The 22580-nt window shown below is 44.2% G+C and overlaps 1 protein-coding gene across 1 annotated transcript in view; it reads right to left on the bottom strand.

The window, feature by feature from the left end:
• LOC102388542 (baculoviral IAP repeat-containing protein 1-like) overlaps nucleotides 1-22580 on the bottom strand; it is a 34268-nt gene that overhangs the window by 8469 nt on the left and 3219 nt on the right. The window contains 11 exon segments of the mRNA XM_025214768.1: nucleotides 2180-2350; nucleotides 3116-4894; nucleotides 4897-5109; nucleotides 6991-7048; nucleotides 7844-7919; nucleotides 9004-9103; nucleotides 19347-19466; nucleotides 20192-20243; nucleotides 20843-20924; nucleotides 21423-21522; nucleotides 22420-22580. The exon segment at nucleotides 22420-22580 is cut by the window's right edge and continues 413 nt beyond it. Coding sequence (XP_025070553.1) covers nucleotides 2180-2350; nucleotides 3116-4894; nucleotides 4897-5109; nucleotides 6991-7048; nucleotides 7844-7919; nucleotides 9004-9103; nucleotides 19347-19466; nucleotides 20192-20243; nucleotides 20843-20924; nucleotides 21423-21522; nucleotides 22420-22580 — 2912 coding nt within the window.

Genomic DNA, 22580 nt, shown 5'->3' with positions numbered 1-22580 from the left:
TGCCTCCCACCAATTTGTAAAAGTTTGCCCTTCTGAACTCCAATTATTTTATTCCGTTTGATCTCCTTTCTTCAAAATCATGAACTGTTTCAGTACAGTTTATATTTTTGTGTATATACTAAGACCTCAAATTGGTACTTATACTCCTTTCATTAATATTTAGGCAGTTTAGATGACTAGCCAACTGTCCTGCTAGCTTCCCTCTTACAACCTTGCTCAGATTTCCAGTATTTTCACCCAGTCCTAGGCCTTTATCCAGGTCACCCTCTCTTTATTATTTGTGGGCTTAGGTCTCCTCTTCCTGTTGAACTAGTCTAAAGAATGAATCCCAAAACATTTTATGGGCTACAGCACATATTTCAGAAAAGAGTTAAGCTAAAATTTCATCATGCAAAATTTCATTACATCCGGGAGTTCTTCCAATGATTCTTTAATTTCCACTGTTAAAAATCCACACTGTATTTGTACATTTCAGCCTGCCTAACTTATTATCTAAATGTTAACCACTAAAACTTGTTTTGCCTTCTCCTGTTAAGAAATAGTTTACTAGCAGGCCACAGTATATCCTCACATATGCAGATTACAATTCTCTTCCAATATCATTAGACAAATCACTTCCTATTAAACAAATCCTTTTGCTAATCCCTTGAGTCACTTAACAGAGGATTCAATATTTTTCTAGCTTCTCCCTCTTTGCTGCATCCCTAATTCTGTATCTGTGTCACATATTTAGATTTCCTAGGGGTGACAGAGACCTAGAATTTCATATATGTGTTACAACTGCCACCAGAGTAGCAACACCAAGAATCAGTTAATAATCTGGAGGTATCCTAATCATAACACAGCTTTATGTTGCCAGATTCAAATGATAATCTGCTATTTTAATTAACTTATAAGTAGCTAAAATGTGTATTTTTCTAACATACAACTCTTAGAAAGAAACCCCAACCAATGTCAGTGGGTACAGAATTAGGCATGAAAGCAATGACTAGTTCACTTGCTTATTATAGTGGTTATGTAGGTGATATGAATTCAGTTCCCAATTTTGCCTTTTTTTCCTCCAGGGTTTAGCAGAATCAGAGTGCCATAGAAGGCTTTTAAATAAATGCCTCCAGTTCTTCTAGGCCAGGGGTGGACACAATACAGCCCATGGGCTGGATCTGGCCTGCCAAATGTTTCTATCTAGCCCATGGCTGCTCCTCTGAAGGAAAATTGTATGTGGCCTGCAGCTACCCTGGCTTTCAGTAGCTCTTGCCCTTCTTCCTTCCCTGAGCTGTAGCTGCAGCAGCAGCAGCCACTCCCTACCCCCTAGCTCCCTTCATATGCTCCAAGGCAGTAGGCACTGAGCTCCTGGTCAGGCTTCTGCCCAGCAAGGCTACCTGAGCACAGCTGCGACCCAGTGACCCTCCACAGACCAGACAGCCCAGTCCCTGGCAAGTCAAAACTCAGGTAAGATTCTTCCCGCTGGTGGGGGAGGGAGGGGGAGAGAGCCAGGAGCTGCAGGTTATCTGGGCTCTGCTGGGCTGTAGCATGGTAGGGGCATGGGCACCACTAACATGATGCCGTGCTGCATTCCTGTGTGCTGCTTCGGGCTGTGCAATGTGGGTGTAGCTACAGCAGCTCCTGCCCGACCCCAAGTCCCTGGCACGCAGCCAGGTCAGGCAAGAGCCTCTCCAGCTGAACCCATGTGGCCCAAGGCAGTGTGCAGGAACAGTGCAGCACTGGTCCAGCCTGGCTGCATGCCAGGGGAGGTGGTGCAGGGAGAAGCAGGGAACAAAGGTTAGGTTCTCTTAACCCAGGGTTGGGCAATTATTTGGGCCACTTAGGGAATTTTGGTGAGCTGTTGCAGAGGAGGGGTGCTGATCCAGCCCAGGACAGCTCAACAATGTTCCCTCCAAGCGGCCCTCTGCCCAAATAATTACATATCCCTGCTCTGTGCCAATTCCTCCTCCTGATCAATTAAGACATAACAATGAAAGGCTCAGAAGGTTTTTAATTTGTTGGAATGACAAGCCCAAGCTAAAGAATGGTAGATAGTAACAAAGGAGAAGAGTGCGATTCTCCTGACAACTGAAAGAAGGGTGCAGTGTTATCCCTAGAGAAGAATTTAAAACAATTATTTTTCTGCAGGAGCGCTCTACCCAAAATGATTGTCAAAAAGGTTTAAAGGTGCACTCACCCAGCCTGGAAGAACCATTTCGAAAGCGCACATTATTGATCAACAATCTCTCCATGCAATGGAGATTTCTGAAGCCACTAGGCACGATATCAAACACATCTTGATCATTCTGTGCATACACCAACAATTCTTTCAAGCAGATGAATTTGTCCAAATTTTTAAACAGCAATTCTGAAAGGTAAATAATGAAACTGGTTTACTTTTCTTGATTCTTCTATGTTCTATCTATCCAGTCTATAACAATTAAAATTCCTTAACAACACATCTGGAAAATGTCCTACAATGGCCATTTTCCATAGGCATAGAGTTGTATCCATGGATGCAATGATGGGAGCTTTGTAAACCTTTCAACTGCTGAGAATCTGGAGCCCAAAAAGATGATAGAAAACATTTAATGCACAAACATTTTTTTTGGGGGGGGGCAGGGAGGAAGAAGGGGGATTACAAAGTATACACATAGCTTCAATGCAGTTCTTCAGAAAATCTTTCCTCATAACTGACATTCCCATTTGCAATCCAATTAGTTTCTCCACTCAAAATCTGGGGGAGCATGCGAAATTAAGAATTAGAGAGAAGCCTAAATTTCACCAAAAGTGCTAAGTTGTTGTCAACACTGTTAGAAATAATGCTGAATCTCAGAGTAGGTTTATGCCATTCACATATTTAAAACTTTCACCCATCATAAAAGCAAAGACTATGTTAATGTGGGGCAGGGCAGCACTGTATTGAGAAATGCCATTCTAACTCTCAAACCACAAACAGTATATAGATACGTTACAGGTTCCGTGTAGGTTAATTAGCTCTGCTCCCTGTTCCAGAACTTAGCATGCATGCAGCTGGTCCAGCATGTAAGCATTGCTTTGTGCAATACACATGTAATCAGAGAGAAAGAGATTAGAGGGAAAAACATATTTGGCCAAAATATAGTGATGGTACCTGGTGTTTGTGTTCCTTCTCTTATCTCAAGAGATTCCACTGAAGACATAGACAGAAGCAGCTCTTGTTCTGCTACACTCAAGTTAATATTACACAGGCGGCATTTTTTAAAGCATTCCTTGTGCTGTTCAAGAGCTGGTCGGATACTTTCAACCAGTCCTGGACTATTATTTAGACAAAGCTCAACATGGTCTGAAATGGAGAACAGCACCATTAGGTTCCTGAGATCAGCTTCTTTAAATGAACTGATGTCATTGGCTATAAACTTCAAAACTGAAATCTTTCCACGACCCTTTGCAAATATGAAAGGAGCCATAACAGAATCCGGCAGATGTCTAGGGATGTGAGACCAAAAGCTACAAATATCATCTTCATTTTTTTTGACCTGTTGTGCCATGTCATTAAAATGTGTAAATGCAAGAGCATAATCCTTATCAACAGTTGGAACCTCCATTTCAGAATAACAGGTTCCTATAGCTGAAAAATTTAACTTTAGTTTATTTTCAGTTCCATTTAAAATTACATCAAAGCTTCTGGGAAATGATAAGCTTTCTGGATAATCACATAAAAACTTCAGCATGCTTTTGTTTTCTAACAAAAAAAGGGTTTTTCCTCTAAGGAAGTCAAAGATGGCTGGGGCACACATTGCAACAGTGTCACTTTCATAAGCTGCAGAAATTGCAATGTTCAGCAAAAGGCGAGTGAAAAATGAAAGACAAAATTCTGACTCCAAATCATCTATTGCCTGCACCACCATTTGTAGTTCTGGGTGATGTCGTAGAAGTTCATCACTTTCTGACTGACTTTCAAATGCCTCCTTAGAGTGGATCAAGTTGAATAAATGGGTTATGATTTTTGGAACTGCCTTGGAAGGATAGCTGCAAGCATACTGCAATAAAAAGTGATAGGTCCCAGAAACTTTCCTCAACGTGTTGATTTGCTGCAAGTAATACAGTCCTCGTTCCAGGTTTTCTTCAACATCAGAAGCCAGGAGCTCGCTCATCCTTAGCCCTGCCAGGAACTCTTGGAATGATGGATGAAAGAACTGATAAACTGGCTGCAGCCTTTGGGCAGTGAATTTGCTCAGCAGGCCCAATCTCAGAGCTTCATCTCCATCAAGACCTATTTCAGAGAGGTCTTCCTCCCTGAAATCAAAGCACGGCTTGAAAAGACCTTTTAAGGCAAGCTCTCCACAGGAGGACACCATGGCACTAACATGGTCTCCTTCTTCCAAGTATTTTAGGGAGTTATACAGCAAGTAGGCTTTAAAAATAGCCTTGTCACTGAAGATGTTCCCCCCTGGGTACTGTATCCAATACGTACAGAGAGCCACAGTTAGAAGCGGGGTCTTCAGAAGAGTCTGCATGGTGCCTTCACATTGCAGCTTGTAGATGAACTTTTCCACAAGGGCAATGTTGTGTGAAAACAGCTTCCGAAGGACGTAGAGAGTGCTGTACAGAGGAAACTGCACAATAGTTAAAATTGTATTTGCATGCTTGCGGATTTCTCTGATCCGATTAGTTTGCACAGCGATAACCAGGCAGTGTTTGCTGAAGTGGTTCTTTTGTACAAGTCTTTCGATGACCAAGGGGACTGAATTCATCTCGCCGTAGTCATCCAGAAGGAACAGGACCTGGTGCTTTAAGTGCTGAAGGATGTTCCTCAGGGACATTTCTGTTAACGACCCTGGAAATCCCACTAACTGGTTGCAGATGATGTCAGTCAAGCTCTGATCCCCTTTTGTGGCACTCAGGGAAAGATAAAAGACCAACTTGAAAGGATGGCAGGCAGCAGGAGCTGCTGCAGTGGCTGGTTATAGATATCCTTTGAGACAACTGACAGGTCGGCGTAGAGCAATTTCAAATCAATGGCAAAATGGGTAGAGTCACCAAAGGAAGGCAGTCTGCTAAACCTGGTATTACTGTAAGCCTGCCTGAGATGTTCAGTCAATGTCTTTGCTTCTGTGGACCATTCAGGATCCTCAAAGGTCATGTCTGTGAATAGACCGGAGATAAAGAGAATAAAGTGCACACAACAGAAACCTACAAACCTTGTCAGAATGTTCCCAATGTACAAATGGGTCCCCTGCTCAGAAGTTGCTGAAAGGCTGATGCAGGAGATACTCCTTCCATCTATATTACTATGCTGCATACAAAATATTCACTCAGCCCAGTAATTCTTGGTGTAAACTGTCACTTGAGGGATGAAATTGGCCCAGAAAATTATGAGGAAATGATCGTGCAACAACCAAGAGCATTGCTCAATCTCATCTTCTGCTTGCGGAGCCAAGAGTTTTTTGTTCTATCGCCCATGCTGAATGTGTATGTAGCTATACTGCCAGATATGGTAAGGAAACCCTCAAGCTCACTTATATATGTCATTCCCTCTGCAGCTTCAGAGGCAAACAGTGGAGGACATAAAACCACAGATAGGACTCTCAAGTGGAATCCTTGCTAAAAGGCATTAGCCTTTTTTCCCTTCCTCATCTGTCTGACTTGTGTCTGGGCTTCACTATCCAGAAGCAACCAAATGAGCTAAGTTATGATGAGCCTTCATTCACAGCCTATCTGGTACAATTCTGTCACCTTTCAGTCACACAGTGAAGATAAAAACATTTCATTGCCCCTGCACCTCAAAAATGTGTGTTTTAACATGTTTCACTTAGATGACAAAATCATTCACATTGGAATTGTAGGGTCAAGTCTGTCCAACTTCTAAGCCGCCCAGGGGCCACATGCCCAGGGGCTGAACCACAGGTGCTCCCCCAATCCAGTGCTGCATGATCCCACCCTTGCACTTGACCCCATCTCCCCCCTCCCTCCTCTGGGCCAGGCTCAAGACTAACCATCAGCTTCCTACACTGCTGCATTCTCCCCACCATAGGGGCTAAGGCAGGAAGTGGCAGGCAGAGGAGGAAGGGGGTTTCCTATAGAGACTCCAGCTGCTGTTGTAGGTGAAGACAGAAAAGAGGTCTGGCTTCTTTTGTGTTTTTTTCACTTTACCAGCTGATGGCAGCAAAGGGCTCCTTTTGCTATGAACTTCACCTTACAGGGCTTAAATCTATAGTAGGAAGACCTGGATTTCTAAATATACACCGACTTACAAATCATGAATGGAAGGTGCATGCATCTTAGTAGTGCACTAACAACATGGAACATGAAATGTTATATATTATTATTAAACATGTACAGCTGATTTGCCCACTTTTTGAACATTTTTCGCTCTGAAGTTACATTGGACCAAATGCATATTAACTGGAAAGAAACAGATGTGATAACTCTATTAACAAACTTTGGGCAGGGATTCATGTCTTACTTCACCACACGTGACCTTTGGGGCCAAAAATCTATCTATTCATGTTATGAGAACTTCTGCCTCACAATTTTAGTAAGTGTATGATGCAATTTTAAGTAGAACAAGGAAAATGGCAAGCCTGGCAGAGAACTATTTAAGTAATGTATATTATGACATTGTATCATCATCATAACAGTGAAAATAACATATTCCTAATTTTCTAAACATGACATCCTGAGTGAAATTCACACTTCACAAACTCCATACATTTAAGTAAAGTTACATTTCAGCCCTCACAAAAGGGTGGAAGTTGCTTTCACAGCTTTGCCCTAGTTTCCTGCACATAAGTGAATACGACCTTCTGACAGCTCAATTCGTATCACAAGTTACACACTTGACAGACACCTAGACATTCCACTAGCTGCTTTATCTGCATAGGCTGAATCCTGAAGTCCTTATTTCAATAAGGAACTTGTCTGAGAAAGGGCTCCAAAATTTGACTCGTAAAACAGGTCCCTACAGATTTCAAGAGAAAGGTTATTGCGGATAGCCTTCCAGCTAAAATACTGCACAGTACTTACCAGTTACTCCATAATTTAGAAATGTTATCGCTTCCAAGGTTTCTGACTTGGCAGCTTGCTACAAACAAAAATAAATGTAATCAATTTATCAATCTTTAAAACAGAGGCCACATACAAATATTCATTTTCTACTGGGAAAATCCCTATTCTATTGGTAGAAACCAAAAGTATACAAACATTTAAGATCTTTCTCTGGCACCAAAATGGTAGTTCTGGCAGAAAAATAAGCTTACTGCAGCCAGATAGAAAAGTCAGGAAAGTTTTTCCTGGGGGGAATGAATGTTTATACACTTTCCTTTGGCTTGATGTCTCCTGTGGACTAGTAGAGCAGGAAGGGCTCTCTTTGCCCTTCCCAGACCAGGATTACTCCAGTCTTGGAGAGATGCAGAGAGCAGGGGACAGGGGAGGCTGCTGTCTAAAACATACCTACTGGTGGAAATTTTTCAGAAATGAACGTCCATAGCCAGACTTCAGAGTGCATTGTGAACATACCAGGGAAGTAAATGCACTTCTTGATGCGTTTTATTAACATCAACTTACAAAAAGGACGTAATTTTAAGGACATAATTTTAAAGGCCTCTCTCACATCACTGTACACACAGGGATAGAATTAAAGGTAAATGCCATTTTCTACATGGTTTTGCTCTACCATGCATTGGTGAGTTCCTTTACTCTTCACAATTAAAAAAAAACAAACAAACTTTACCACTTAGGTATAGGGTTTAAGTTGACTTTAGAGAAAATTTTGGTTACTACATACAAAAAACACACAACTTTGCTGTGACAAGACCTTCCATTTCTGAATAGCAAAGCAAGACTTTTCCAGCCAAGAGCAAAGAGTAAGACCTATTACCTGCTCAGACTGATAGGCTGATTTGTTCTCTGCTGGCTCTTCCAGTGTTTCATTGAGTGGTGCTGAGCACTTGCAACTAAAATGAATTTTTCAAATATACAATATGAAAACTGATGGGACTTTTCTTAATTTGCTTGCTTCTATTTTTCTCTTGTTAATGGCAAATGGAAATCAGGCAGAAAACTTTCCTGTTTTTAGATGCTTTTCAAAACACATTTTATACCTCTGGGGAAAGAAATCTAGCAGCATTTCATAGAAACATAGAAAATTAGAGTTGAAAGGGACCTTAGAAGGTCATTTAGTCCAACCCCTGCTCCAGGCAGGACCATCCCCAACTATATCATCCCAGCCAAAGCTTTGTCTAGTCAGGTCTTGAAAACCTCCAAGGATGCAGATTCCACCACCTTTCTAGGTAGCCTGTTCCAGTGTTTTACTAGCCTCCTAGTAAGAAAATTATTCCTAATATCTAACCTAAGCTTCCCTTGCTGCAACTTGGAACCATTGCTCTTTGTTCTGTCATCTGCCACCACTGAGGACAGCCTAGCTCCTGCTGGCTTTACTTCTTGTCCCTACATTTATCTGCATGGCCACCCTTCCAATAAAACAATACAGTAAAAAGATATATCCAAAGCTTGGCAAGACCCTTCCTTGACCAGAAACATACTGTTGCCACAGACAATGGAAGCACTGGTTTGTTCCCAGACCTTCAACTCCTCATATGGAGTCGAACCTTCGCTGCTACTGTTGAAAGTTCCCTTCTGTGCACATAATCCCGCTGATTTTAATAAGACCACTTTTGCCATAAGAAGAATGGTAGAACAAGTCCCACATAGACTAGACACCAAGGCACACATCTGTCAAACCTACTGACAGGCACGCCTGCAAGGAGTTCAAAGGGGCTGCTTGCAGAGTGAGGGTTTCCAGGACAGCAGCCAAAATCTAGCACTGTGCTGAACCACCCATGTTTGCTTTGCAAATATTCACACATGAAAACGCTACTGATCTAAGCTTCATTTATTTTCAGAATCAAATTTCTCCCATCTATAAGTTTTGAAGATTCAGGTGCTTTAATCTCAAAGATACTAAAAATAGCCATGTTATTTTAAAGGGAAAATGCAGGCAAACACAGAGATAGTTCTTAAAGGCATTTAGTTACTCACTCAGGGAACCATTTTGCGTGTTCTTTCCCTGGATCATCACCTTCCTCCCATTTCTCCAAAAGCCCAGCACAGGCAAAACACTGCACAATATACTTTTTACCTACATAAAAGTGAATGACATCATAAAAGGGGGTCATATATGTTTCTGCATTTTCTGATTAACATATCAACAGTACAACATAATCGGAGCATAATTCTTTTTATCAGTTTACATGAATAATTTCAATCTTGTAATAGAATGAAGGGGATCTGTTATTCAAAACAGAAAACTAAACCTTTATGTTATGTTAGTTTCCACAAAATGTTTGAGGAATTCAAAGTAAATTACAAGAGGTTTGCATAATTTCCCTTTTCTTTAACATTATAATGATTGAACCTCTCTCTTTCTGGATTCCAGTGAAGGAAATGTGTAGGAAAAGACAGATGCCAGGATCTAGGGAGAAACTCTTCTGAGTTGCTGAAACCGAGCAAGAAGTCCAGTTAATCCTGAGGCTATATGACTACACACTGGAGACCAACCAAACAACCCTCACAGGCCCCTCGTCTTGGAGCCAAGGATGACTTCATTAAGTATCTTTAAGTTTCACATTTTTGTTCCCCATACTTACAAAAATGAACAGTTTTGCACATAGGGTTGTTTGGAAAAATCAAATGAGAAAAACATCCTAACAAAGACACACAGTATCTCTATGATGATATGACTGAATCTGTGGATGCGGGGAGACCACTGGATGTGGTATACCCTGAATTTAGCGAGGCTTTTGATACTGTCTCCCACAACATTCTTGCAGGCAAGCTAAGGAAGTACGGGCTGGATGAATGGACGGTAAGGTGAATAGAAAACTGGCTACAGCATCAGGCTTAAAGGATAGTAATCAGTGGCTAGATGTCTAGTTGGCAGCTGGTATCAAGTGGAGTGCCCCAGAGGTCAGTCCTGGTGCCAGTTTTGTTCAATGTCTTCATCAACGACCTGGAAGATAGTACAGAGCGCACACTCAACAAGTTTGCAGATGACACCAAGCTGGACAGAGTAGTAGATATGCTGGAGGGTAGCGCTAGGATTCAGAGTGACCTAGACAAATTGGAGGACTGAGCCAAAAGAAATTTCATGAGGTTCAACAAGGACCAGGATGCCAAAGAGGGCACACGTGTGCCCAGCGCACGTGTGCCCTCGGCTGTCCTGCCAACCCCACCAAGAGAAGTAGAGTGACAGGCCCAGAGGGCGAGGAGCCAGCAGCAGCAGCAATAAGGTAACCTGGGCAAGGAGGAGCCAGGCCAACTGTAGGGAATCAGGAAGGGGTTTTTTCTCCCCTCCTATCCCTATTCGGCTGCGTCAGGCAGGAGCTGCGTGAACAGGTCCCGCAAACAGGAACGCTGTTCAGGGGTGCGCCGGAGTTAGTGCAGGAGTTCGCACAGGAGGGGCCTCAACCCCTAACGTTGGCAGCCTACCACAAGGACTTCAGGTAAGTAAGTGAGGAGGAGGGGTACTATTATGGGGGTGGTGACACGGAGCGTAGCCAGGGATCCTACCCCGGTGCTGCCTCCGGCCCAGAGCTCCTGTGAGGCTTCTACCCAGATGGGGCCTTTGGATGGGTTGGCAGTGCCCTGGCCCCGTGTCTGTGGGGCTGCCTGATGGGGGCTCTAGGGACTGGGGTTGGTGGACAGCCCAGGAGTCCCCTCACCTGTCCCATGTATGCCAAGCTTGAGGCCCTGGAGGGACAGGTGAGGGAACTCCAGGCAGAGGTTAGCAGGCTGTGGGGGATCAGGGTGACTGAGGAAGAGATTGATGGGTACTTCCATTCTCTGCAGGACCACACACCTGGAGGGAAGACGTCACAGGAGGGAACTGATGCGGCCGGATGGCAGACAGTCACCTCCAGGGCTAGACGTCACGCTACCAGAGTGACTCCCTCAGTGCAGCTGGAGAACAGATATGAGGCCCTGGTGTCACTGGCAGAGAGTGCAGCAGCGGAGGCCACACCCACGGCCATCACCAAGCAAGCTATGGGACAACTGTACAGCTGGAGAAGACAATGGGTCATCATGGTGGGTGATTCCCTCCTGAGTGGAACAGAGGGACCCACCTGCTGCCCAGATCCCACAGTATGGGAGGTATGCTGCCTGCCTGGAGCCCGGATTCGAGACATCACAATGAGGATTCCAGACCTGATTAGGCCCTCCAACTACTATCCTATGGTCCTGATCCATGTGGGAACAAATGACATGGCCCAGAGTAGTCCAGGCAGGGTCATGAGTGACTACATGGCACTGGGAGCCAGGCTCAGAGGTTCGAGGGGCACAGGTGGTCTTCTCATCCATTCTCTTGGTCAGCAGTAGTGGACGGCACCACAGCAACTGAGGCAGAGAGGTCAACTCACAGCTTCGGAGCTGGTGCCATTGTGTGGGGTTTGGATTCCTTGATCATGACCTGCATTTCCAAGATAGGACCTTGTTTGGACAAGATGGGCTACATCTCTCTCCAAGAGGTAAGAGTCTGTTCTCTTACAGGTTGGCTGATCTCCTACGCAGGGCTTTAAACTAGGTTCGTTGGGGGATGGGGATGTTGACAACAGGGTGAGGCCAGGAACAACAAACCATGAGCCAGGCACTGGCACAATCCAGGTAAGTACCAAGGGCCCCGCTAAGCATCAGGATGGGGAAGTAGTAAGGGCAGCTATTGAGGGGCTTAGATGTCTCTATACTAATGCTAGGAGCATGGGGAACAAGCAGGAATAATTTGCACTCCTGCTTGCAAATAAAGAATTCAACCTGGTTGGCCTACTAAAAACCTGGTGGGACCCTACCCATGACTGGGTGGTGGGCATTGAGGGCTACAGGCTGTACAGACAGGATAGAGTGGGGAAAAAAGGGGGGGCATTGCTCTCTATGTTAAGGAGCAGTATACATCTTCTGTAGTTAATTTGGGCCTAGAAGAAGGGCAAATTGAGGTACTATGGGTCATATTACAGGGAGGGGTTGGGGGGAAAGGGACTTGGTAATGGGGGTTTATTACAGACCCCCACACCAGGGAAATGAGTTAGACCTAGAATTTGAGACAGCTCTCAGAGGCAGTGTGCTCAAAGGACCTGGTCGTCATGGGTGAACTAAACTTCCCAGACATCTGCTGGGAGGAGCAGGCAGCCAGGTCTGCCCATTCACATAAATTTCTAACCTGCTTACAGGACCTTCACCTACCACAGAAGGTAAATTTTCCCACTAGGGGAAATGCCTTAATAGACTTCGTGCTGGCCGCAGGGGATGACTTGGTGGGGGATCTGCAGGTACATGGTAACCAAGGGTATAGTGACCACCTATTGATAGAGTTCACTATCCAGCAAAACGTGGGAAAGATAATTACTAGGTCTGAAGCGCTAGACTTCAGGAAGGCCAACTTCAACAAGTTCAGGCGATTAGTTAGGGAGGGACTGATGGGCAAAAGCATCGGAGAGATGGGAGCTTAGGAAAGATGGGCGTTTCTCAAGGGATTGATCCTGCAGGCACAAAAAGGGGCCATCCCAGTACACATTAAGTGGGGCAAAAGAGCGAAGAAACCCTCTTGCTTGAGCAGGGAAATCCAGGAGAGCCTGGAGGAGAAGAGAGGCCAACAGGCTGTGGAGGCAGGGGGCAGACACCAAGGAGAAGTATACCTGGCTCGAGTTTGCAGGGAGGCAGTGAGGAGGGCCAAAGCAGAAATGGAGCTTAGGCTGGCAGCAAAAGTTAAGGATAACAAAAAGTCATTCTTTAAATACATAGGAAGCAAAAAGAAAGCACAGGGTAACATAGGGCCCCTTCAAGATGGATTAGGGCAACTGGTAACAGATAATATGGCCGAAGTGGAGCTCCTAAATGATTTCTTTGCATCTGTGTTCCTGGAAATGGATACAACCATGCATCTCAATGGGGCTCTAGGTAAGCGCAAGATAGATACCAACCCACCAACTGTTAGCACTGACCTAGTAAAGGGGCACTTGGAAGGGTTTGATGTATTTAAGTCAACAGGCCCTGATGATCTTCATCCTAGGGTACTCAGGGAATTAGCTGGAGTCATAGCAGAACCACTGGTGCGACTGTTTGAGCACTCATGGCGCTCAACAGCATAGGTTCATAGCAGATGCTGCCCAACTAACCTGGTATTTTTTTACAACTGGGTCACAAAATGCTTGGATGAAGGAATAAAAGTAGATGTTAGTTACTTAGATTTTAAAAAGGTCTTTGACACAGTGTCTTCCCAGAGCCACCCATCCTAGCCTTCAAACAAGCACTAAACTTCGCCAACCTCATCACCAGAAGCAAACTTCCTCAAGACCAGAACACACCAAAAGGATCTAGACCGTGCCAGGACAAGAAATGCAAAACCTGCCAACACATCTCCACCACCCCCACTATTACTACACCCCACAACAGAGCCATCACCATCCCAGGATCTTACAGCTGCACCTCCAGAAATGTAATATATCTCATCCAATGCACCAAATGCCCTGATGGAAAATACGTAGGAGAGACCAGACAACAACTGCGCACCAGAATGAATGCACACTGGAAATCCATCAAAGACAGAAATACCCAATTACTGGTGGGGGCACATTTCTCACAGGAGGGCCAGATCATGGACTAAACATAGACATTGGATTTTTGATACATTATAATCTGCCTGGCAACTGACTCCCCAGCCCAGCCCCTGGCTTCTTTACTTTTCATTCCATCCAGGAAGAGCACACACCAACTGCTGGAACTTCCTTAGCCTGACGAAGGGTTTTTGAACTCGAAAGCTTGCTTAATAACTATTCTCCAACTATTTGGGTTGGTCTAATAAAAGATATCAAATTCACCCAAGGAACCTTATCTGCCTTTGACACAGTGTCGCACCCAATTCTTATAATAAACTAAACAGCTGCAATGTAGATTATTACACAGTCCAGTGAGTGGAAAATTGGTTTATGGGATGCACCCAGAGAGTGGTGGTGGATGGGTTGGTTTCTACTTGGAGAAATGTAGGCAGTGGAGTCCCCCAACACTCTGTCCTGGGACTGGTACCATTCAATATCTTCGTTAGTGACTTGGATGAGGGAGTAGAAAGCACTCTGTCGAGGTTTGCAGACGACACCAAGCTATGGGGCGAGGTAAACAAACTAGAGGGCAGGGAGCGAATCCAGACAGATTTGGACAGGCTGGGGAAGTGGGCAGAACAGAATAGGATGGAGTTTAACAAAGGTAAGTGTCATGTGTTGCACCTGGGGAGGAAGAATCATCAACATACCTGTAGCCCGGGAGGTAGCATTCTAAGTAGCATAACTGCGGAAAGGGATCTCAGAGTCGGAGTCGACGCCAAAATGAACACGAGTCACCAATGTGATGAAGTAATAAGTAAAGCTAATCGCACTCTTTCTTGCATAAGTAGGTGCATCACAAACAGGTTAATGAAGGTGATACTTCCCCTCTATGCGGCATTGGTCTGGACACAGCTGGAGTACAGTGTCCAGTTTTGGGCGCCGCACTTCAAGAGGGATGTAGATAACCTGGAAAGGGTTCAAAGGAGGGCCACCCATCTGGTTAAAGGCCTACAGGAAAAACCCTACAAGGACTGACTGAGGGACCTGAATCTCTTCAGCCTCCGCAAGAGAAGGCTGAGAGGTGATCTTGCGGCCATCTGCAAACTCATCGGGGGGACAGCAGAAAATAGGGGATACGATGTTTACCAGGGCACCCATTGGGGTAACTAGAAACAATGGCCGCAAACTGAAGGAGAGCAAATTTAGATTGGACATCAGCAAAAAATTCTTTACAGTGAGGGCTGCCAAAGTGTGGAATACGCTTCCAAGGGAGGTGGTGCTATCCCCTTCCTTGGAGGTATTTAAGAAGAGATTGGACAAACACCTGGCTGGGGTCATCTGACCCCAGCACTCTTTTGTGCCCAAGGCAGAGGTTTGCTGCCCTCACCGCTCTTTCCTGCCCAAGGCAGGGGTTGGACTCAATGATCTAATAGGTCCCTTCCAACCCTAATATCTATGAAATCCATGAAAAGTCCTTCACTTAAGATGGAGCAATCCCATGCACCAGTACAGGCTCGGGGCTGACTGGCTGCACAGCAGCTCTGCAGAAAAGGACCTGGGGGTTACAGTGCACAATAACCTGAATATGAGCCAGTGTGCTAAGAAGGTTAACAGCATACTGGGCTGCCTGGGTAGGAGTGTTGTCAGCAGGGCAAGGGAAGTAATTACTCCCCTCTGTTCAGCACTGGTGGGCCACATCTGGAGTACTGTGTTCAGTTTTGGGCCCCCCACTACAGAAAGGATGTGGACAAAGTGGAGAGTGTCCAGTGGAGGGCAACAAAAATGGTGAGGCGATTGGGGCACATGGCTTCTGAGGAGATGCTGAGCGAACCAGGCTTATTTAGTCTAGAGAAAAGTGAGGGGGGATTTAATAGCAGCCTTCAACTACTTGAAACAGGGTTCAAAAGAGGATGCAGCTAGACTGTTCACAGTATTGGCAGATGATAGAACAAGAAACAACAGTCTCAAGTTTCAGCAGAGAAGTTTAGATTAGATATTAGGAAAAATTATCTCACTAGGAGGGTAGTAAAACAGTGGAACAGGTTAACCAGAGAGGTAGTGGAATCTCCATCCTTAGAAGTTTTTAAAGACCAGGCTAGACAAAGCCTTGGCTGGGATGATCTAGTTGGGTATGGTCTTGCTTTGAGCAGGGGGTTGGACTAGAAGACCTCCTGAGGACCCTCCCAACCCTAATTTTCTATGATTATGTGGGCCTTTGTAAACACAACAAAATTGCCCTTTAAAATGGCTTAATTACCCGTTTGCATCGCTTTAATGGAATTGCTATTTACATGCTCAGCAGAGTATTCCACTTTAAATGACTTTGTAACATAGCAAGGTAAAACCCATCTGAAATATTTTAGTTTGCTACTTAAAGTGCAGTGGTGCACTGGGTGCTGAAAGCCAATGTGCTCAGGGAATCTCAGGCTTGGCGGGGTTTCAGCACCCGGTGCACCACCCCACCACCTTCTCCCACTGCCAGCACACCCAGCCACCTTCCTGCTACTTTGCCACTCTGCCCCAGGGGCAAGCCAACCATTCCTGGGTAGTCCCAGGCAGAGGAAATGTGGTGGGGACAGTGCACGGGATGCTGGAGCTTACCTGCCTCTCCCATGGCAGGGAGGGCAAGCTGCAGGTGGGCTGAGTGGTCTCTGAGCTGCAGGGGACCCCGATGCTTCCCTTTGTGGTGGCGGTGTGCCCCAGGCAGCACCTGCCCACTGACATCCAGCCTGGGTGGTCCCAGGGGGCACCACCGCTGCAGAGGGAAGCACCAGGCCCCACGCAGCTCAGGCAGGCAGGTGGAAATAAGAGAGAGAGAGATCAAAGTCCTTGCCGTTTCCCCACCCCAGTCAAGCCTTCCTGCATGAGCTGCCGCCAGGTTGCACACCCCCGAGGATCGGGTCTCTCACCCTTGTACTCACAACAGGGGTTTAGTTCTCTCTAAATTGAAACAGTGGATTTTTAAACCCTCCGTTTCAATTTAGAGAGAACTAAACCTCCGTCGAGTGTTCAAGCACCCTATGATTCTAAGACCTTTTTAGTTACTGGGCTCAAGTCCCTGCTACTACAGCTAATTATGTTATAAATCCCTTTTATAAACCTATCAAGCCTCATTTAAAACACAATTTGGTTTCTTGCCTTCACTTTACAAAAGGTTCAAATCCTCACTCCTTTGATGGTTAGAAGTTACAGCCTAAATTGTTGGTGATCAAAATTGGCCGTGAGCTTAAAAGGCTCTTTTCCTTCCGTAACATTGAACTCTTACTGTCCAACTTGAAAGAAAGATAATGTCCCCTCTTAGGCTTCATTTTGCTATCCTAAACAAGCCCAACTCTTCCAGCCTCCTGTCAGAAGATAGGAAATTAATTTCCCTGATCATTCCAGATTTCATTCTTCTTGAACAGGGGCAACCGCAAATGTATAGAGTATTCCACAAGGTCTCGCTAGTTCCTTACCCAAAAGCATCACTTTCTAATATCCCTGTATCTGGACATATCTTGCCTGATGGATTATATACTCACATGGAATCATAGAAAAGTAGGGCTGGAAGGACCTCAAGAGGTCATCTAGTCCAACTCCCTGCTCAAGCCAGGAATATCAGTATCTACACAAGTGCTTGTCTAACCTACTCCTAAAACTACAGAATCAACCCTGTTACACAATTTCAAGGCACACTGCCCAAAAAACACCAAGGGAACTCTACCTGCTGCAAGTGTTGTTAGAATGCACTTGAGAGATACAAAAAAGAGGGCCATGCCCCCACTACAGAGGAAAGCAAGAATAACCACAGTCTGACCACAGTTTAAAATTCCTTCCTGTTCCCAAATGTGGTGAGCAGTCTGACCCTGAGCAGAGGGACAAGACCCTCTAACATAGGAACCTTTATGTTTTAATCCCAGCAGGAGCACTGGCATACCCCAGTCAAAATCCCTAGCCTTGGCTGCAGCCATCACCCAATGCTTCCAAGGAAGGCAAAAAAACCCAACAAACTCTGACACCCATAGCAACAGGTAGGGAAAAAATCCTACCCAGCCCCATGTGGCAATCAGCAAAGCTCATAAGTATGGGGAAAAAACCAAACACCCTCCACTCAGCTCTGCAACCTGGAGATAAAAAGCATGACTCCACACATCACACCCTCTAACTGGAAAGCCAGACCTCCACTTTCTGTATCCCCGCTCTAACCTTCTCTCAGCTGCTTTAATCTTCTGAGGTTAACTAAACCAGCTGTGAAGCTCTGTTTCATTCTGCTACTGCTGAGCACAGTCCTCTCCAATATTAACCTGCTCTGGGCTGCAGAACTCTTCTCATTATCTCCCAGTAATCTGTGTGTTAGTAGGGATGGGGGGGTTCTCAGTTTCCAACTATTGCTCTTCACAGAGCACTCCAGGCACAGCTACTCCTAGATCATCCCTTACCAGTGCCTATCCAACGTCTTGAAAAAAAACCACGTTGGAGATTCTACAACTTCCCTATGCAATGTATTCCACTGCCTCACTATTTTAACAGCGAAGAAGTTTTTTTTTTCCTAATATCCAATCTAAACCTATTTTCTACAACTTCAAGCCATTGGTATGTGTCCTGCTCTCTGCAGCAATGAAGAAAAGGTAGTCTCTCTCTTCTTTATGTCAGCCTTTCAGATATCCGAAGACTGTGATCATGTCCCCTCTTAATCACATTTTGTGGAAGCTGAACTTTCTTATGTCTTTCAAGCTTCTCCTCACATAGCTTGCCTTCCAAGCCCTTCACCACTTTTCTCTCCCACCTCTGGACCCTCTCTAATTTCCCAAGTCCTTTTTAAAATACAAACTCCAAAACTGCACACAATTTAGCCTCATCTACTGCTCAGCAGTAGCAGTAGATGAGGCTAATCACTATTAATTAAAGGGATACTATCACTTCCTACCTTTTACACCTAATACTCCTATTGATGTGCATCTGTCTTTTCCCACAACTTCACCATGCTGCTGGCTCATAATCATCCTGTGATCAGTACACCCAGATCTTCCTTTTGATTCCAATGTTTCCAAGTAGCAAGTCCCCAGCTTACAGCAGAATATCTTAAAGTTAATCCCCAAGTCCATTACCTAGTACTTTCTACTACTGCATTTCAACCATTTCACTCCATCCCCAACACTCCAGTCCTCAACATCACCCATCTCCTTCCATATAATATTTGAGTCCTCACCCATATTGACCATGTGTCACAACTTCAAGCTGTTAGCAAATTACATTAGCACAATTCAGCTTTACATGCCAAGTGCATTAATGAAAACAGCAAGTAAGATTGGTTCTGAGCGTGACATGTGAGGAACTCTACTTGTAAACGCCTCCAGGTCAACAACATTCCTCTCTATACAACCAGGCATAATTTTCCCTTTATCTAGCTGCTGTCTCACCTAACAGTTCTTATATTAAATTGTAACGTTCATCTTTTCCCCCTTAATTAATCCTTAAGCTTTGTGCAGCACTGAGGTCAGACTGCCTGGTCCATTTCTTCTCCCCTATCTTCAGGGGAAACACTGTGTTGGACTCATTCTAAGTGGAAGCAAAACTGAAATGTGGCAATTAACATGTTCAGATGCACATTCTCATTACCCAGCTTGCCTTTGCCCCCTACATATTCAACATGATCAACCACACTGGAAACAAGACGAAGTATTAACTCAGGTTTTCAGCCATACCCCAGTATTCACCTTTCACCTCTACAACAGCCTCATTGCACAACAGGCCCATTTCTTCCCTACTTGTTGTCTTTTTTTAAAACAAGTAGCTAATGAGCCTTTTACTGACCTGTGTAGAACAATCCTGCTTTGGCAAGCATGGTGGCATCAACTTGTGCTTCCTGTGGCCAAGTTTTAAAAGAATCCAGTCGAGCTCCTTCATCCTCAAAGATGTTGGGAATGGGACCACCTTTGCAATCCAAGACATTTGATTATTTGAGAAAGCTCCCATACTATAACACCCATAACATATGGGTAAAAATCAGTCTCCAAGAGCACCCACTGAGCTCCCAGAAAAACAGCTATACAAAAATCTTACTTAGAATTTTAGATTAACTATTAAAATCCTCACTTATGCCAAAGAGGAATAATCACTTGGGCCATCTGCTGGCCCCAGCTGCCTTACCTAGGGTTGTGGGGGCCAAGGAAGCTGCAGCCATGGCACTTCTGCAGCTTGGAGCCTGGCTGGCAGCCAGAGCGTGGCTCCGGTGGGCCAAGCTCGTTTTGGGCAGCATGCACTGCACCCACATGTACTGCCTCTTTTTTTTCCCCACGTGGGATTTTTTGACCCCAGGATCTCCCAGGGTCAAAAAAACCCTTGCACCACAAGGTAGCAGCACGGGAAATGCCTCAATGTGCCATGTGTGATGCCACAGATGGGTCTGCAGCATCACATACTGTATGGACATGGCCAATGGTTCCTTTTAAAGTTCCCAGTTGCATTTCCTCTCTTGATCTCTCTTTGAGAGGCATACGGGAGTATGACTTATGCACAGATAACTAGAAACTTTCATATTTAAAGTCTTTTCTCTAGAAAACAACAAAAGCTGCCCCTGGTTTATTTTCAAAACTGATCAACAAGGAAACTAGAAAAAAGTGTTTAGGATTACAGTAGAATGCATTCTCAATCTGTACCTGTTTCTGTAGGTAATATCCTCTTTATCAAAGGAGTTGTGAAATGTTTTCCCTAAGCAGAATGAAAATTCAAAGTCAACATTTTCTTCTCTTAAATGATATCTCTTGAATTTATGTGGTAGGTTAGTGAAGCAAAAGAAATAACCACACAACAGGGCTAGGACTAGTAGCACCTCCAGATATCAACTGATTAATTATACTTTCAATTTTGAAGACAGCTGAGAAGACGCTTGAAAAGAACCACCACCTGGGTACAGCTAGAGATGGGAAACTCCCTACAAGAAGTAGGATATTAGAGATATAGTAGAACTCAGCATCGTCTTGGGAATCTAAAATTCTGTGGGTGACCCAGAATTCCCAGACCTCACTACCCTTGAGCTCCATCTCTCAGCTACTTCTAGCCATAGCTGTATCAGTCTCATTTTGCGATGTCCAGGGAGTGTGGATCTTGAGTTCAAGTTTTCTCAGATAGCAACAGGACTCTGACACTAGGGTCCTGCAGAACCTGAACATGTGGCTCAGCTGCTTACCCCTGAAGTCAGCAGAATTTCTTTTACTGCCTCATGTTAACCATATTAATTAAATTTTGACAAGTTCAGCATCAAGTTCTAGGATAAAAAGAGAGAAAAAATATAGCCATTAATGATTTACCATCACTTTTACAAATCCACCATAGTTTTGAATGTATTCTTGAATTTCATCGCCGGATTTCTTATGATGAAGGAATTCACACCTATAAAACAACAAAGGAAATTAAATGTCTCAATGCTGTGGCCTGCTTTTGGGGGAGGGTCTTTTATTTTGCTTATGATTTCAGATACCATAAACTATTTAAACTTTTTTTCATTTCAGACACAGACAGTAAGTAGACAGGACATGTATGGGTGCCACCAATATTATTTACACAACCAACTAATTATTAAAGGGAACTATCTACCACTGTTAGCTCATAGCTTAGCCTCTGGAATATTCCTAGAAATAATGTGCAAGGAAGAAGGACACAAATTACATAGAGAACAAATGTTTGTTCCATTTTAGAGGTCATCTCACCCCCACATTGGAAAAATTACAGTAGGAAGCTTTTTTGTTTTAGGAAAAAAGTTTTTTGATATTGATCACTTAGCAACCCTGAAAGCCTAAATTAGTCCTCTTTCAGCAGTATGTCAAAAGTGAATGCAGGTCAGCCTTCACTATGCGAGGAGAAATTTCTCAAGGATGATCAGTCACTTACTCAGGAAACCATTTGGCATGTTCTTTCCAAGGATCATCACCTTCTTCCCAGTTCCCCAAACATCCTCCACAGGCAAAGCACTGAACTTTATCTTTTTCACCTGCATGTAGAGAATCACGTGTCAAAGATGATCCCAGACTCTGTGGGGTCTTTTGCCCACACAGCAGCTGTGCAACCACAACTATCACAGTGAACACCAGCTCAATAATTTGGAACTTTTTAATTGGAACTTTCTGGCTTACATTGTAATGAGTGAACTCCTATGTAATGAGGGAACTCCTATGCAAACTTGATTAGATGTTAACAGGTTTTGAATTAGGCAAGTTTAGGGGGAGTCTGACTTAATGAAGCACAAGGCTGAAAAGGAAACTATCAGATGAGGTACTTCTGACACATCCAAACCTTGAAACTTGATTCTTTTTTAAAGACATTCTACAGTCTTGGTAGGATAACATTGTTTACCATTTTATTGTCTTCTCCCAAATCACTAAGTTTACTTGCAAGATTAATAAGTAGACCTATTTTGCAGTGATGTATCAATTGAGAAGAATTCAAAAAGTACAAAAGCTTCTTCAGATAGTACTTAAATTCATGGGGTGAAACCAGGGCTGGACTGGCAGGTATTATCACAACTTGGGGAGTACCTTCTAACAGTCAAGTATCCTGAACCTACCAGCACACCAAACACCATCAAGTGAATGGTGCGGTGTATTGGGACTGCAGAGGGGCTTCTGCAGTGAATAATTGTTAGGCAGGAGAATAGCTGCCCAGGGAAGCTGTGGGCAGACATGTCCTGCTGACAATTATATCTCTCCGATTTATCTTTGGAGAAACTGCCACAATATCAAAGTTGTGCTGTAGGGGAAATTAACATTTAGAAAAACCTGGATTTGTAACTGTGGTACTCAGACTTGTAGAGCAGATATGCCTTGCAAATTCAGATACATCATTTAATTAAATCAAACCAGGAACTCTTCAAAGCACTATTTCCATTCACCTGTAAAGAAAAATCCAGCACTAGAGAGTGCAGCTGGCTGGGTTCCTCTGGCATAGAATGGCCAGGCTTCAAAAGACTGAAGTCTAGCCTCCTCCTCTTTGTATCTGTCTGTAGGCTCTGCCGGACTCTTCTCTACGTTCTGAACACGTATGTCATAACGC

The sequence above is a fragment of the Alligator sinensis genome, unplaced genomic scaffold, assembly GCF_000455745.1.
Source record: "Alligator sinensis unplaced genomic scaffold, ASM45574v1 scaffold541_1, whole genome shotgun sequence".
NCBI lineage: Eukaryota > Metazoa > Chordata > Crocodylia > Alligatoridae > Alligator > Alligator sinensis.
The sequence above is the reverse complement of the archived record's forward strand: the minus strand, read 5'-3'. Positions and strand labels throughout refer to the sequence as shown.